This window comes from Dasypus novemcinctus, chromosome 5 (assembly GCF_030445035.2).
Source record: "Dasypus novemcinctus isolate mDasNov1 chromosome 5, mDasNov1.1.hap2, whole genome shotgun sequence".
Taxonomy (NCBI): domain Eukaryota; kingdom Metazoa; phylum Chordata; class Mammalia; order Cingulata; family Dasypodidae; genus Dasypus; species Dasypus novemcinctus.
The window spans coordinates 92,751,155-92,769,747 of NC_080677.1; the positions used below are offsets into that span (position 1 = coordinate 92,751,155).

At 41.3% G+C, this 18,593-nt stretch overlaps 1 protein-coding gene across 2 annotated transcripts in view; it reads left to right on the forward strand.

The window, feature by feature from the left end:
* The first annotated feature begins 7,137 nt into the window (after window positions 1–7,137).
* Window positions 7,138–18,593, forward strand: part of CAV1 (caveolin 1) — a 36,737-nt gene continuing 25,281 nt past the window's right edge. Inside the window, exons 1-2 of one of the 2 annotated variants that reach the window (XM_058297252.1) lie at window positions 7,138–7,270; window positions 8,648–8,812. In XM_058297252.1, the coding sequence (XP_058153235.1) occupies window positions 7,241–7,270; window positions 8,648–8,812 (195 nt within the window). In that variant the 5' untranslated portion in view covers window positions 7,138–7,240. Of the gene's footprint in view, window positions 7,271–7,310; window positions 7,935–8,647; window positions 8,813–18,593 lie in introns of those variants that run through there. The other variant, XM_004449289.5, reaches the window with a different exon arrangement.

An 18,593-nucleotide genomic window follows, 5' to 3' on the forward strand; every position in this document is an offset into this window, starting at 1 on the left:
GGGAAATGAATCTTTTAAGGAGTGATTTTGCCAGTAAAATATTAAAATAGAAAAGTTTTACATTCAAAAGATTAGCTTTCAGCTATCCAGAACCAATCATTACTTTATGTTTTCACAGCCAAGATTTCTAAGAGAAGGTAATAGCCTAATTTTTTGAAAGTAGGACAGCCAAGATTTCTAAGAGAAGGTAATAGCCTAATTTTTTGAAAGTAGGATAAATTTTCAAATGTTCGAAAAACACCATTGCATTTTAAGGCAAGAGAATGTATCCTGTGGCCTATCAGGGAGCCTCTTTCTGATGCTCCTCTGTCAAGCATCATATTTGACAATCTTCTTATAGAAGTATGTATTTAATTTAAGATTAAGTAATATTTTGTTGGATATTTTGGATGGAAAGATTTTTAACACATTGTATAAAGTTTTTGGAGAATGAAATACAAGATGGCATATAGGGTATATATCAGAAACTAGGTTGAAAGTTTGAAAATTGAAAGCCAAAAAGAAGTCTCAAATGACCACATACATTTGTGTAGATTTGGACTCCTCACACCTCCCTGCATTCACATCATTTCCTCAGCTTCATGGGTGGTGGCGTTTACTTCCTCACCCCTTTATTTTGAGCTAAGCCTTGTTACTTGATTTGGTCATGGGAATGAACAGAAGGGACAGTCTATCAGTTCTTTTTTTTTTTTAATACAGCAGGTTTTTTTTTTTTAGATTTATTTTTATTTATTTCTCTCCCCTTCCCCTCCCCCCCCCAACCCAGTTGTCTGTTCTCTGTGTCCATTTGCTGGGTGTTCTTCTTTTTGCCCACTACTGTTGTCAGCGGCAGGGGAATCTGTGTTTCTTTTTGTTGCATCATCTTGCTGCGTCAACTCTCCATGTGTGTGGCGCCATTCCTGGGCAGGCTGCACTTTCTTTCACGCTGGGCAGCTCTCTTTACAGGGCACACTCCTTGTGTGTGGGGCTCCCCTATGCGGGGGACACCCCTGCGTGGCACCACTCCTTAACACACATCAGCACTGCATGTGGGCCAGCTCCACATGGGTCAAGGAGGCCCAGGGTTTGACCGTGGACCTCCCATATGGTAGACGGACGCCCTAACCACTGGGCCAAGTCCTCTTCCCTCTATCAGTTCTAAGTCTAGATTTTTGGAGGTCCTGCGTATTTTTCATTTTTTGTTTTTTTTTTAAAGATTTATTTATTATTTCTCTCCCCATCTCCCCCACCCCAGTTGTTTATTCTCTGTGTCTATTTGCTGCGTGTTCCTCTTTGTCCGCTTCTGTTGTTGTCAGCAGCACAGCAATCTGTGTTTCTTTTTGTTGTATCATCTTGTGTCAGCTCTCTGTGTGTGCGACGCCATTCCTGGGCAGGCTGAACTTTCTTTTGCACTGGGCGGCTCTACTTATGGGGCACACTCCTTGCGTGTGGGGCTCCCCTGCGTGGGGGACACCCCTGCGTGGCAGGGTACTCCTTGCGTGCATCAGCACTGCACGTGGGCCAGTTCCACACAGGTCAAGGAGGCCCGGGGTTTGAACCGCAGACCTCCCATGTGGTAGACAGATACCCTAACAACTGGGCCAAGTCCACTTCCCCTGCATATTTTTCTTGCCTTCTTGTGATTCTGATATTTCTTGGGGCATGAGAAGAACATACCCTGATGAGCCTGATGGTCTAAGGAAGAAGAGAGAGATGAAGCAGAGCCAACAGACATTTGCAGTGAAAAGAGCAGAGCTGTCCTAACTGCTCCCAGCCTAGCTCAGCCAAATCCCAGCCTATCAACCTGTCGATCTATGAAGATAAAGGGCTGTTTGCAGACGCTGAATTTTACAGTGCTTTATCTGCTCAGCATTATTGTAGCTATAATTGATATACCATATAAATTGTTTTAAAATCTCTTTGTTATGGCCAAAAAACTATTAGTTCACTGCATTTTTCACTTTCATTAGCTATTGTGATATCATATAACACAGCCATAAAGCCACAGCTGTACTGACCTAATAATTGCAATACAGCTCTACCTCCATTAATTTTTGTAAGGATGCAGAAAAGAATTGTACATATCTACATGAAATTAGCAAATCAAAAGTTTTCCAAAAAAACACCTTATTTCAACTATATTAAATAACCAGTCAGATCGATTTGGTCATGAATAACAAAAGATTTAATGAGAAAATTGTAAAGGAAACTTACATGGTAAAAGGTAAAGGCCAAATATATTATTCCACTACCAATAGCATTTTGAGTTCGCTAGAGGGATGAGAGCCTTAATGAAAAGAGATATATGAGGTATAAATGTTGTCAGAATTTCTAAAACAATCTTGAAACTAGAGTTCGAGTGTTTGTCTATAATTCAGGAGATCCCAAACAGATCTTAGAGAATTTGGTTGAATGGGGAAGAGGGAAAATTAGTGAAAGATATCACTTGAAATGTTTCCTGACCTCCTGTAAGACTGGAAGCGTCCTTGCCCACTGTGTAAAATGATTGTTCGGTGAGTCTGTGAAAAAGAGTCTTTACCTTAGTGTGCATCTTGATCCCAGAAGTCCAGGCCCTTTGGGATTCCAGGTGTAAAGAACTGTTGGCTGGATCCAAGCCTGGAGAGTCACTCCATCTGGCAGCGCCCAGCCCATCTCAGAGCACCCCTGTCTGGATATGGTGGAACTAACTTTCACGCGCTCCCTCTGCAAGGGTCAGATTTGCCATCCGGAAAAGACGACCTCTATCCTTTTTTCCTTTGTATTTTGATAAACACCGAAGAAGCTGCAGCTATTAAACTTTTTCTTGCGGGGAGGGGGGCAGGAAGCAACCTCAGAACTCTTATTTGGTGTTGTGGAAACTCTTACTGCTTTCAATACACAATTAGCAATTTTGAAAGAACTGTTGACTGCGATAAGAGCAAGGATTTATGCTCAAAGGCAAGAAAATTGGGAAAGAAGGAAAGTAATTTTAGACATCTGGAATTTAGATGCAACTAACAAAATGAAAGAAACCAGGAATTTGCTGCTTGAAAGAATAGAGGTTTGCCAAAGAAATTAAGTTCAGTTTTAGAAAAGAGAAATTTACATTCACAAAGGACTTATTGTATCTTCAATGTTTTTCACTTTTATCAGTCTGAAGCAAATAAGGTAAAATGCTCATATTTGATTGAGCTTGATGGTGGGTGTTCATTATACTATTCCCTATATCTAGGAGGGTTGCGCTATTTTATTTTACAATACACATATTTTCAGTTAAAATATATTTATTCAGGTCCTAATTTCATGGACTGTGATTTGCCCCCTTAACCCTGGCAACAATTATGACATAAGCAGTATTCTCCTTTAATGTTCTCAGAACTCCTACTGGGCAGATTTCTATTATTGTTCCCGTTTTACAAATAAGGAAAATGAAGCTAATTTAAAGAAACAGTGTGAAAAGGCCGACTTAGACTGTTTAAAAGGATTGGTTGTTTGATGGTATTTTTAAGAAAGGAAATAAGAAAAAAGGTCATTTAAAATACAGTGGGAAGACTCAAACCAAGGGTGATTTCACTGGGACCTTTAAGCCTGGACAAAAATAAGAAGGGTCCCCGTGATGTGGCAATTCTTCATGTAGAAAGCCATTTCTTTCCCTGGATAAAACGGGCAGGTAGAGGAACATGCTCTCAATGGAACTCGTCAGGGTGAGGAAAGAACGGGCGAAGGTGTATAGGTGGTGATGGTGATAAACAGAGTAAATAGTCACTGCCTCAATATGTACCTCCTCTGCTCTTGTCCTTCTCCTGAGGCACCCCATCCTCCCCACCATCCAGCCTCTAAATGAAGGGTCTAATGCCTGGCCAGCAGGACACCAAGACAAAGCTCCACTGCTGTGACCCTAGTCCAGAATGATTGGTCGGTGGCTTTCCATATTGGATATTACAAATTATTTGTATTTCACACCTGCTAATAGCTCCCATTATTATTCTTTCTCTGAGCTCACTGACAAAGGCACATTTGGGAGTGTCTGGCTTCTGAGTACTGCAAAGTGTAAGATAACCTGCTTCTTAAAACCATTAACATCACTTTGTGTGGACAGACCTAGGACTCCTTATCCCCTAATCCTATAGTGGTTATTAAATGAAGCTAGCTAAGAGTAAGAAAAAGATGCAGGGTGGTGGGGATGAAGCCCAGTGGTTGAGCACCTACTTCCCATGTACAAGGTCCTGGGTTCAATCCCTGGTACCTCCTTGAAAAAAAATTTTTAAATATATTTAAACTTCAGTTTCCTCATCTCTAAGAGAGTTGATTTAGAATGATCTTTGTCCCTTTTAGCTCTATATTCTGATAAACTCTGATACATGAATCAACCTTTAATGCTGCTTCTAAAAATAAAGTATTGGGCAAATGTATTGCCATCTAGCCATTTTTTTTAGTAAATGATTTAGAGAAAGTTATTAACTTGTCTGCAAACCTAAAGTTATCCATGTGGGTATCAAAGAAAAAATGTTTTGTTTTGTTTGTTCATCTATTCACTTCATATTTTATGCCTATGCTAACACTGTTCTTTATCTTTTCTTTATTTCTCATTAAGTTGGAGCCATTTTTCAAAGTTTGCTTTTATAAACAGAATAAGATCTGTTTCTCTTCCGTGTCAGCTTCTTGTTGAGGCAGGTCGATACAGAGTTTGTGGTTTTTCCTCTCATTAGAAATGCATTTTGGCATTGACAACGCTTCACTGATCATTATGATTCCATGTGCCTTTTACTTGACACCTACATGGACTTCCCCCAACAAAGTCGCTTTCCCTCAGTTAAGTACTGGTTAAGCATTCACTCACAAACCTCCCCAGAGAGTCCTTTCCTTGCTGGAATGCAGGACAAGCTCTCTCCATATTCCTGTTGACTTTTTTTTTCACAGTAAAGATTACTCATAGGAGCTGAAGGCTGAATAACAATGGATGGGAAATGGTTTCAACATTTTTCCATAGAACATAGCCCCAACTGGTTTGCAACCAATATTTATAAAGGAAGAGTTAAACAGCCATAATCTTTTAGTAGTCACAGTGGTAAACTAGGCACTATACAACACATTGAATCTGACACCCTTCTTTTCTAATATTTCTGGTATGTCATGTTTGTTTAAAAAAATTTAGAAATGCAATTTGGCAGAAATAAAAATTAATAAAACTCAATGTGGGGAAAATCTTTAGTTTTCTAAAAGTGAAAGGCTGGCATAATTAAAATCATGCCAACATTCGTGACACTTTCCTTGCCATTTCTGGTTGAAAATGATCTTTTTATCCAAAATTTTATTGCCTTTTTGCTATCAACAATAGCCTTTCCTTTTTGTTCTCTTTCATGTTTTCATGGGGTTTTTTTTCTCCCCAATTAGAAAAACCGCTTATTTAGGATTCTATATTCCCTTCTCCTCCTTTCCCCTCTCCCTCCTTCATAGTCTTTCTAGACTGCCAGTATTTTTTATTTAGCCTGCATCCCTTCAGGTGTATTCCCAGCTTTTTAATTTCAAATGAAAATCTGACTTCATAAAAAATATGTTTTTATTAGAGAAGTTATGAACTTACAACTGTATGTGGAATTCCCATACAACACCATCCACCTATACACTACACTGTTGTGGAACATTTGTTATAAATTTTGAGATAACATCAACAGACTATTACCACTAACTATCGTCTATAGTGTACATTTGGTATATTTTTTCCATTACCACTATTATTAACACAGTACATATTTGGCATTGATGCAAGAACATTATAGTATTGCTGTTAACTATACTCCATAGGTTAATTATATTATTCCCCATGTTTCTCCACATTCTTACTACCTTGTAATAATGATGTACATTTGTTCTAGTTCACAGAAGGACATTCTTGTATTTGTAGAATTAACCACAATTCTCATCCACTTCTGGGTTTACTTTATTATTCAGTCCCTAGATTATTCTCTAGCTTTCTTTCAATTGACATTTACATCATAGACTACCCTTTTCAGCCACAATCCCATTTATAAACTGATAATTTGACTTTTGATTGCATATGGAACCTTAGGTAAAAGTCATCTTCATTTTTTCAGGAGGTTCCAGGGGAGTGAATCCTGGACCTCATGCATGGGAAGCAGGCACTCAACCACTTGAGCTACATCTGCTCCCTTCCTCTCCATTTTCAGTAGTGAATTTCCAGATTTACTTTAGCCAAAAAATAAGTGATGATTTTTAAAATTCATCTTGTGTGGCTTTATAATAAAAGAAAGAGAGAAACCCCCAAATAAGGAACAGATAAAATAGTTTAACTTCTGGGGGAAAAAAAGTTCCTAATAAGTAGAAAAGCCAAGTTTCCTTTAACTCACAACCAAACACATTTTTCAAAAGTCGTCTCTGATAATAATCTTGAAGCTTTGATTAAATATTTCTACAATTGCAAATATTTTATATATTTTGTGAGTATGGCATGACTTGTTAGCATGACCTTCTTTTGTTCCAGAAAAGATCAACAGTAAAATTTGAGAAAAGTTAAGCATTTACATTTCTTATTTCAAAGTGTTTGGGAAACATTTCAGAAGCTGTCAAGAAGCGTTACATTCTGCATGCCCACTAATCCACGTTTCCATCCACAACGATTAGAAGTAAACGAGTGTCACCAAAAGCACACACACTCACAACCACAAACATTCCTTCCTTGTGTTTGGATGTTAAATGCACCTAAAAGTTCCCAGTCATTTTCATCCCTTCCCGTGTTTCTCAGGCAGCAACGGAACATGGCCTGGGCGAAGAAACGGCTTAGAAGCTGGCAGGATTCTCTGAGGGCTCCGGTGCCCATGCTGGGCATCTGGGCTAGCTTGTTGGCTTCCTGCAGCCCCTGCCCTGCTAGGATGATGCACCGCGAAAACATTCGCTTTCCCCAGGACGCCTCATGGTGGTTCAGAGCTGGGAAAATGCTATCCCCAGGTTTAAAATATCTGGTCAAGTAGCTCAGAGCGGGTGAAACGCTTTCCCACTCACTTTTTGCTCCCTGCGGGCCCTCCCCGCCCACTGCTGCCAGAACCTTGGGGATGTGCCTAGACCCGGCGCCGCGCACGTCCCGGCCAAGCGCGAGAAGAACAAACCCTTGGCGGGCGGCCAGGAGGCTCCCTCCCAGCCACCGCCCCCCGCCAGCGCCTTTTTTTTTTTTTCCCCCATACAATACAAGATCTTCCTTCCTCAGTTCCCTTAAATCACAGCCCAGGGAAACCTCTTCAGAGCCTTCACCCAGCCACGGGCCAGCATGTCTGGGGGCAAATACGTAGACTCCGAGGTAGGCTTCCGGCTCGCGCCCGGCTCGCGGCGCGCTGGAGTGCTTGCTTCTGCTATCTTCCACTCCAAATACTCCGACTGTTTTCCTCGTCCCAGCCCTCTCTCGACTTCGGGGCACTCCTCTCGCTTTGGCTCTGTGAAGGAATGGACCTGAGCGTGAGAGGTGACGAGGAGGGAGGAATGTCCTCCTCTGAGAAGGGGGATCGGCGGTGCCCTGAGATAGGGGAACACGGAAGAGGAGGTTAGGGTCCTGAGTTGGATCTGCCCTGCCGAGAACGCGTTTTCGGGTTGGGTCCGGAGGCTCCCTTTTCTCAGGACTCCTACGGACTGATCCCCTCCCTGAGAGGAGGGCAGAGGGGATGGGGAGTGGGAGGGTTACTGGCCCTGCTGGCCTGGGCGCAGACCCGCGAGTCCCCACCGGGCGCCTGGACCCGCTGGCTCGGGCGGCGGCGCGCGCGCTGTTCGCACTTTAAAACTCTTGAGCCATCTCAAGAACTTTTCCAGCACCTTGGCTCCTTGCAGGAGTGTTTGGAGAAGGGTGGACCCTCACCCCCAATATTCCCAACCACCTCCCCGCGGTTGGGCTCCGCTGGATGTGAAAACGTCGTCGTCCCGAACGCAGTCGCTATTCAGCCACCGGGCCGCAGCTTGGGAGTGACCTGAGGGTGGGTAGATGGAAGATTGCCAGGGAGATAAAACTCAGATTTGGGAGATCCTGAGATTCTGGCACGTGGCGGGGTCCAGAGATGGGGGGTTCGGGACTGTGACCACCCCGGCGTGGGAGGGGAGCCGTGCGTATTCGAGAGATCAGAAGAAGGCTGGGGGCGCGGGCAGGTGCGAGCGGTCAGGAACCAGCGAAAATGGAGAGACTTCGTGGGTGAAGGGGGTTTCAGGCTGGATCATAAGGATGTACCTGGAAAGGCATATGGAGAGAGGGAGAATGAGGGCCGGCGACAGAGAGGAAAAGGGACAGGTGAAGCACGCGGGACTAGAGTGGCGGGACGAAGAGAGGGTGCAGAGAAATCAGAGATCTCGGACGCCTCCGCGCCGGGGGTCGCCGCTGGGTACTTCCGGCAAGGCTTGCGCAGGGCGGACCCGCCGCGGGGTTTGCCCTGACCCCTGGCGGCGGGCGGGGGAGGCCGGAGCTCCCTGCCTGGTACCGAGGGGTGTGGTGTCCTCTCCTGATCCTCTTAAAAAGCTTGCGGCGCGGAGGAGTTTACTGAGCGCGGAGCAGCGGCTGTGGACGCTTTTAGTTCCATTTCAAGCCTCGAGGTTTTCTCCGCCTGCAGGCTGACTTGTGACCGCTTGTTTTTCTCTTTCAAATTTTCTTCCCACCGCCGGTGCCACCCTCCCCCTCCTGGCCGTCCGCCCTCCACAGGGACATCTCTACACCACTCCCATCAGGGAACAGGGCAACATCTACAAGCCCAACAACAAGGCCATGGCAGAGGAGATGAATGAAAAGCAAGTGTACGACGCGCACACCAAGGAGATCGACCTGGTCAACCGCGACCCCAAGCATCTCAACGACGACGTGGTCAAGGTAAGCGAAGCGGGCTCTTCAAGGGACCGCTGTCAGAGCCAGGTCAGGCTTCTTCTGGCAAGCAGCCTGTGCATCCTTCTCCAACTTTGCCACACACACTGTTTTCAGGGCTTGATGTGTGGGAGCTCACGGGATGTCAGTAATGTCATGTCCTCCTTCCCCACTCCCTCTGGTTAGTGCAGCTGGAATTGAGCTGACTTGAATTTTGTAGGAATTCATATATCTACCCTTTTCTCCTGGTAAATGAGGTTCCTGACCTCAGCAACAGACAGGCCTGCACTGCTTGGGTGAAATGGTTGCTCTGCAGCAGACCCTCTCGTTTCCAGGTTGATAATATAGTGAAGGCGATGTCCCATCGAACATGGAATTAAGACCATAATATAATTTTGTAAGGTCTTGTGCCAAAGGGGGGAATCATATTACAGAATGTTAAAATTTAAATACCTTGAAATGATTTTCTTAAAAACAATAAAGTGAATGTAAATGCTTAGAACTAAAGACTAAATAAATAAGCTAATTAATATACATATATACACATTTATTTGCATATGTATGTAATCATAATCAAGGCAATGTATTTTAACTAGAGAAACATGGCACTAGTGCAGAGCTAAGCAAATTTACAAAAGCAAAAATCACAATGTGCACCTCTTGATTTCTTCCAAAGCGGCTTCTTTGGTGACTGCTTAGATTAGCCTGACCTGAGCTAACGGGATGCTCTACTGGAGTTGGAATTCCTTTTTATACTTTCGGCATCTGCTTGGTAATTTAAAAAATAGATTAATTGAATAGGTTATTGGCCAAACATATCTGGCTCAGTGGTCAGATTTTATTATTTTATGGGGTCTTTTTTATTACTATGTTCCTCAACTCTGACCCTTTTAGCAAATCTCTTCAGAGGAATTTATTGACTGGAACCCAACTGGGTTGAGAAATCATGAGCCTAAGCCATGCTTGGCAGAGGGCTTTCTTTGAGGGACTGGGAGGGCCAAGGAAAGTCCTGGCTTCAGCAGTTCGAGTGTAAAGACAGTCCTGTACTACCCTGGAAGAGCCAATGGTGTCAGAAATCTAGCAATCTCCATCCATCGCAGTCTGCTATCCATGGACGGGAGGAGCTAGAGTTCAGAGACTGTTTACATTTATGAATAATATATTTCAAAGTGGGGAAACAGTTTCATCTGTAACTGGGAGGAAAATGCAACTGTCAAAATTGACTCTCTTGGCTTGCTGGTGGAGGAAAAAGGAAAACTGGAGCATGAACAGGTTTTTCTATGAGCCAGAGGATGGAATATTTTAAAGCAGCAGAAACTACAAAAGTACCTTATAAAATGGAAATTAGAATTGCTCAAACTGTCTACTAAAACCATCATCTTAAAGGGGAAAGGGCATCTTTGTCTTTTTCCCTGCTCATTTGGCTTTGGCCAAGAAGGAGAGTTGCCAGCAAGAAGAGGCAGCATTTGGAAAAAGCCTGTTCCATTGCTTCCTCCCTGCTGTTCCACTGCACTGGGAGTGGGATTCCCTGGAGCAAACGAACCTCCCGAGATGAGTCAGAGTGCCCAGCAGATTTGGGTCTCCACACACAGCATGACTAAGTTGAGAAAGAAAGGCTCCTCTGGGAAAAGAGACTTCAACGCAGATGGAAAAATAAAAAGCCTAACAGGCTTAGAGGAAATAGCAGCTTACAAAATAGTATTTCAAAGAGCAAATGTGGGGATCCTCAAATTAAAGAAATTAAAAGGAAGAGTTAGAGCAAGCTCCTGCTGGTCTAGAGAAACCAAGCCTCTCCTACTCGCTCATAGAACTGTGAGCAAAACAAGACAGTCAAACAAAAATCCACCTTCAGTAGACTTTGGCAGCCCCGTTTACTCAAACACCCCACCCAGAGAATTTCAGAGAATGCCCCACAGACAGAGACCGAGGCACTGGTGGCTGCGAACGTGAATTCTGTCCCGACTCCTGGCCTGCCAGCAAGGCAGGAGAAGAGGTGCTACCCCTTATAGACACCTATTTTATCATTTATTTTCTTTGGAGTCAAATACAAATGTAATGATAGAAAGAGAAAGGAAATGATCCTATGCCTCTACCATAAGAGTAAATAATAGTTTCCTAGATTTTACTTTTGATGATATAGACTTCCTAAAATAATAAAGAGACCTAAAGCTAAATGCATGGTAATTTAAAACCTCACTAATAATAGTGAACAACTGAATCTAATCTAATAAATGTTCCCAATTTGTCAAGTAAGGAAAGGCCAGGTCTATATATAAGCTACTCTGTAAAAGACTAGAACCATGTTATCCAATACTATAGGCACTAGCCTCATGTACTATTTAAATTTAAAATAGTTAACATTAAATAAAATTAAAATTCAGTTCTTCAGTAGCACTAGCCTCATTGCAAATGCTCAATAGCTACAAGCTAGTAGCTGCCTTTGTGGGCAGTACAGACATAGAACATATCCATCATTGCAGAAATTTCTATTGGACAGCACTAGACTAGAGCACTTGCTGCATTTTAAAATACTCCCTATAACAAAATGTTGGGGAAAAAAAGAAACAAACCTCTAGATGGAGAAGAAATGAAACTAGTGTAAAGTATGAAGAACAACACAGTGTACTGGCATAGTATCCTGTTCAGACTCATAAAAAAATATGTAGGAAGGGAAAGAAAACTCAGAAGCTACATGTGCCATGAATTTATATTTCAGGAAAAGGGAATATTATCACCTATTCCACTAGTGATGGTATACAAAATATACAATTTAATTACAGTAAAGTCAGTTTTTTATCTTATTAAAGGTTTGCTGTTCCATACTATGAGCTATTTATACATAGAAATTTATCAAAAAATATTAAGTAGATTAGGAATACCTTCTTAAATTTTCTCTAAATAAAGTTGGTGCAATCTCAGATCCTTTCTCCTCCCTCTGAGATTTCTGTGTCTTCCTCTTACACTAACATTTTCATATATGTTTATTATGTACAATGTCTATTTTCTAGATAAAATGGGTTCACATTTATTATTCCATATCACATTAGTCATCAATCAATTCATTTATTAACTTCTTATGATATGCTGGACTAGACACAATGCTACATACTACAAAGGGCAATTCCTAAAATAAATCCTAGCTATCACAAATATTACCTTTGGTGAGACAAGATGCATACACATAGAAAGTAGAAAACACACACAAAACCACTACATAAAATCACTGCCAAATGATAACTAATGGATCTTTTTGCCCTTTACCTCTTTGCACTTTTTTTTAGCCAGGAAACTTACAGCTAATTTTTTTCCTACATTCTTTTATTCATTATAGTATATATATGCAGATCTGTTTTATGTACAATAATTGGTTCTGTCAAATAATCATACCAAGGCATCCTGGTAACCTTCCCCAAATCAGATTTAGGTAAAATTAGATATTTATGCCCTTCAAAGCCTACCAAGCACTTGAGACTTCATTCATGATTTCAGTTTTGAGGCCATACACATGATTTAAAATATACAATAAATAGGTTAAGGCGATAAAAGTGGGCTGAAAGAAACCACAGGATTCAGAACAATTCCACCATATATGTCCCTTGCTAATTAGAAGCTTAACATCAACAGCAAATACTTGGCATATCTCCCAGCTCTTTTATTGTAGTGAGGGGCTTTTGAACATGTAAGATGACTGCACAGCAGGTGGGGAAACAGGTGACATGACCTGCTGGAGGCTTCGCCAAGGGCTCATTGCTTCTCTGTCTCTCCTTTCTTGGCCTCTTGTTTCAGTTTGTAAATCATCCAGGGACCTTGATTGCATCTTCAGCCATCATGGAGCAGTGCAGTTTCACAAGAGGATGACAGAGTTCTCGGCGATATCTGTGTATTTGATGGTTAAGCATTCTTCATCCATTTTCCCTTTCACCCATTCAGCGGATAACAAGCTGGAGGCAATCGCAGAACCACAGCCAAATGTTTTAAACCTGGCATGCGCAATCCTCCTTTGTCACCCACTTGAATCTGTAATTTCATTATATCACAAGCTGGAGTCCTTACCGATCCAGTTCCAACATTTTTAGATGTCTTGTCAAGGTTCCCCACATTTCTAGGATTTTTGTAATCAACAACCTTCTTGTGATAGAGCTGAGCAAGGGTGGACAGTTCACCAACTGCAGGTGCGGCCTTCACAGTAGCAAGGATGGGCAGCCCACCTTAGCCGCCACCATCTTGTGGGGACCTAGCTAAATTTCAAATTGTGTTAACCTAAGTTACCTGTTCTCTCCCACAGAAAGTTTAGCATTTTCTCTTTCTTTTTTTAACTCTTTATATCATCTTCATTGTGAGCATTCTCATCACCATTTTGAAAACATTTCATTATGCAACATTATGCAACATTATATATAACAATATATTTATTATAATATATTATTTAATATATTATATTATATAATACTATAATAAATAAATAGTATTAATGTTGCATAATGAAAAGGTTTTAAAAAGTGAATGAAAAGGTTTTACAAAGTCTTAGCTCCCTAAAACTTAATATCAATAAGAGAAGGCAGTGCAGTGCAGAGAAGGAGAATGCGTTGTCGATAGTTTAATGGAGAAGAGCATGAGGAAGGTGCAATCTGAGTTGGGTACTGAAGAGCAGATGGAATGCAAATAGCTGAGAAAAGCATGGGAAGACATTCTAACGGGACAAAGCATAGAAATGGGAATGTCTCCCCCAAAGCATGATCCCTGGAGGTTTAGTGTCCCATCTGGATTAGAGTTAGAGGTTGTGTGGGAGAGTGTTAGGAAATAAAGATGAAAAGGCTGATCATGGCCAGGAGGTAGAGTCCTGAGTACCAGGACGTTTGAAAAGTTTGGACTTTATCATGTAGTGGGAAGCCACTACTGACTTCAAACATGGGAATGGCATGATGAAGGTGGACTTTTTTTGGAAGATGACATTGGTGAAGTTACAGGATGTGATGAAATGGAGCTAGACTGCATGAGCAGAGAGCAGTTAAGATGGAATTGTTTGGGTTTCAGATGTGAGATGAGACGGGCAGGGTGTGGTGGCACAGGGAATAGAACCCTAGGTGTTCATAACTTTCTTCTCAAAAACATGAATGTAATGATCCTTAAATATGCACAGGCATAAAATCAGTTTTCTTTAACAGTCAAGAAGAGGCCCACACATAGTAATCAGATTAGTTTGGGTTTCAATGGTCTAGTACCTCTGTAATCCCTTTCAACTAAAAAGAATTCTAGAGCAATTGGTGCTTAATATCAATATAACAGAATTTTAAAAAAAAATGTTTTCTTGATATGTCTATAATAAAAGCAAATGTAAAAGATCAGATGTCTCAGAGCACTCAGCATCATGTTAATATTCTGTTCTGTTGGAAATAGAATCAGTTTTGCTTGTTTGTTTGCTTAGGAGATAGCTTCAAAAGATGGTGATTGATATTCTGCCACATATGAGATCATGCATGGAATTTAGAATCCTCAGATTGTAAAATAGCATTATGATGATCTTTAGTGAGAAATTATTCTCACATTACTGGGAAAAGAATGATACTAAAATAGGGCATAGTATTCGTTCTTAAGCATTTGGAATGCTTTCAAGTTCAGCCAGCAGTGATATATATTTTAAATACTTATTAAAAGAAAGTCATTTTTTTCTCCATTTCCTAACTGTAGTAAAAAAAATATTAAGGAATTAGTTCTACTTTGTTTAACTGAGTAAAATTTCGTATTATTTATCAACATTTAAGACAAGATATCCCAAATAGCCTTGAATTTTAGAAAAGTTAGTGATATGGATTATTCTTCCAATTAACAGCAATCTTGGCTACATTTTTTAAGGAGCTTAAAGTACAAACAGCTGCAATAGTGAGCAGCATCTGGAAAGTCCAGTAATTTTGAAAACCACCTGCTTCTTCATCCTGCCCACTCAAGTCCATAAAATAACAGACACTTTCATATTCCAAATGAAACTGCTTTTTAGTTAGTCCTACTTTTAAATATAATTTCCCTGTAATGAAATGCCCAGAGAGAACTGATCCCTATGAGAAGATTATGTGCACTGATGTGTAGAGTTCTGAGCCCTGCATGATCCTCCAGGTTGGGTTAACAATGGAGAGACAGAGAACAACTGCAGGTGTCTTACAAAATTGGCTTATGCCAAGGTACACACAATCATTCTTCTTCCATGCTCTGGAGACTTTGTATAGATTATCTTTCTTACTGTCCTCTAAGGACCTGGAGAATAAGATTTGCATACTCTATTCCTATTTAAAGAAACTTCTAAAAAGGAGTCCTAAGCCCCTAGAAATATGTGTAACGATTTGGTGCTCTCAGAGGCACCAGGATATAGTGGAAGAGTATTGTGCCAGAAGAAGAGATTTTTACACTAACTCCTCCTCTTCCATTAGTGTGAGACCAGACTATTGATCTTCCTCAATAGTCCCTGAGAGTTGGGCTTATAAATAGCAAATAAATTGTTTGGCTAAAAAAAGGTTGATATATGAGACAGAGGGGTGATTATTAAGGGATAGAGGTTTTTTTGTCTGTCAGTTTTTTGTTCATTATTATTGGAGTCATGAAAATGCTCTAATATTGATTGAAAAGATAAATACACAGTTCTGTGATTATACCATATACCATTGCCTGTACACATTGGATGGACTGGATGCTTTGTGAAAATGTATCAATAAAACTGATTTTCTAAACAAGTTCAGAAACATCAGCCCTAAAAAGATTTTGGGCAAGCTATTTTATATTTCCATGCTTTTATTTCCTTAACTATAAAGAAATAAATGAGAGTCATTCTCATATAGTAATACCCCACCACCTCCACAAAAGCCATTTTTCTTTCAGTAAATAATTATTATGCATCTACTCGTATGTGCCAAGGGATACAATGTGGGAAAAATAGCTATGAGTGCTGCCCATGCAGAATGTATAGTCTATCTCATTGCTTTTTTTAATGAGTTTCCTTCACAAACTTCTGTTTGGAATTCCTTTACCAAATTCTACTGTCTACTCCATCCTTCATGTCTTAATGCAAAAAGCTCTCATCTATAATGTCTCAAATTGCTCCTGAGCTAGTTAACAAGGTTTGAGAAAAATAAGGGACATGGTTTTTTTTTCCCAAGAAGTTTCCCCAGTTTTGGTTCTATGAAAAGTTGTAATGCAGTTATGAAAAATATGTATGTTTCTCTCTAATATTCTCTTTCTGTATTGGCTCTCAACTTCTAATCTTCCTATTGAAAGTTTGAACTCTGGAGCCTTTACCTATTCATTACAAACCCAAGAAGGATCCCAAATTTGGCTGGCCATCAGAATCCTTGGAGGAAGTTTTAAAAGTACAGATCCTGGGCCCAATCCAGATCTATTAAAATAGAATATCCAGGAGTGGGGCCTGAGGATCTGTTTTTTTTTTGTTTTTGTTTTTTTTAAAGCGCCCTAATGATTATATTATGAAGTCAGATTTAGAAAGTATTGTACCCAACGAAGATTGGACTTGTAGATACACACCCTGGTTGGTTCCACCCTAAGAGAAAGAGTGGGTTATACTGTAGAGTTCTAGATGTTCTCCTAGACAGAAGAGTAGCTGAGGATGAGGCCACTTTAAATCCTGGCAGAGAGTCTTGAAACACCATGGAGGGCTCCCAAATCAACCCTATTTAGCAGTTCTCCATTCCCTTGAGGTGACTTGACTGAGTGCCAACCGAATGCTCAGAGCCTCAGGGTCCCATAGGAGTGAGATCACCAAATGATCTAACTTGTCCCCTACAACCCTAGTCAATGCTGGCCAGCCTTATGTGACTATTATTAGTGCCCTTTTCATGCTCAGAAGTGTCCAGTCTGAAAGATAAATCATAACATCACCAGCAGATTACAATAACCTCCTATTACTGATTCCAATACCTGAAGTCCCAACTCACGCTATGTATTTTGTACAGAATGGGCAAAATCTCCACATGCTAGGCCTGCCAGGCCTTTCTTTCCTCTCCATTCTCTAGTGTCACCCTTCTCCCATCTTTCCTCCCAGCCATCCACTGTACTATAACTTGGTTGCAAAGCCCTTAAGTTCCAGTCCACTCTATTCTCAAACCTGAGTTTCTTTACCTTTAACACGAGGTTAATAAAACTGACATCCTTCCATCACATATCTTTTCAGTTACTCATTCGAGATTAAAATGTTTAAAATAGTTTTAACTATTTTCCGTTTAGTCCAGGAAACATAAAATCTCATGCTTTGACATGAACCATTGTTTAGGGTGGGGGATGTGTTTGTAATTTTGTCTTAAAGGAAATCTGCATGATCCATGTACTATAAACTACCGAGGGAATTAATTGGTAGAACAGATTTACACCTGCACAGAATACACTTCCTGCCTCTCATGGGAAATACGTTGATGTTTCAGTTATAAAATGCACTGTGTTTGCTTTGTTGTACCCTGAGAAGATGCCTCTGATTGCTCATTATTTCATGGCAGCGGAAGTACATATTTGTAAAGACTCAGTGAGCTTCCCCTTAGCCATTGTTAGCTGTTTAGCTAATTAAGAACCAGACGTTTTTCATTTTGAAGAGTTTTAAATCAGTTTTTATGGTGTAGGCCTGGATTTAATATTCTTTCTTTTTTTTTAAAGATTTTATTTATTTATTTCTCTCCCCTTCCCCTCTCCCCCACCGGTTGTCTGTTCTCTGTGTCTTGTTTCTTTGTCCACTTCTGTTGTTGTCAGCGGCACGGGAATCTGTGTTTCTTTTGGTTGTGTCATCTTGTTGTGTCAGCTCTCCATGTGTGTGACACCATTCTTGGGCAGGCTGAACTTTCGCACTGGGCGGCTCTCCTTACGGGGTGCACTCCTTGCGCGTGGGGCTCCCCTATGCGGGGACGCCCCTGTGTGGCAGGGCACTCCTTGGGTGCATCAGCCCTGCGCATGGGCCAGCTCCACATGGGTCAAGGAGGCCCGGGGTTTGAACCACGGACCTCCCATGTGGTAGACGGACGCCCTAACCACTGGGCTGAGTCCGTTTCCCTGTATTTAATATTCTATCGCATAGCAATTTAAAAGTAAAAATTTTTAAAGCTGCAATCAATATGCAAACATTTCCTGAGCCCAGTAAGACACTACATTACAAATGGACCTTGATAGAGTCTATGTAAAAAGACAAATTGTAAAAAGACCTTGATAGAGTCTATGTAAAAAGACAGATTTCACTGGGTCATCTCATGGATGTCAGAGATACCAAACACAATCACATTTTCTCATTTACAATAAATGACCAGAAAGGATGCTGATTTCTGGATCCAGTGGTTAGAAAGTAGAAGATTTAGAGGAAAAGAAGCAAAGACCAAAAAAAGTATCTCACGGGCCCTCCTCCCTGTCCTGCCCTACACTTCTGGGCTGAACAGGGCTATGCAATCCCAACTCCAGGACTCCCCATATCCGTTTTTGCTCAGTGCTGTCATGTCTAATGAAATGACCAGGCTCAGGTATTGAGTCAAACCAGAGCCCCTACATCCGAGGGGGTTAGAGTTTACCGGGGGAAACATGCATGTAAGCAAATCTGAGTGGGGTCGTGTAACTGATGGACAGGCCTAGTTGGGCACAAAAGCGAGGGGTCTTGGCAGTCTCCAAAGCTGAGCACATGTAGGCCAGGCACACATGGCAAGAAAGGGTCCAAGCAGAGCTAGCAGCAGAAGGAAAGGCCCAGAGCCATGAGGGTACCAGGCAGTTGAGCATGGCTGGAGGAGAGGACACAAGCAGGCACCAAATCAGCAGGGGCCAG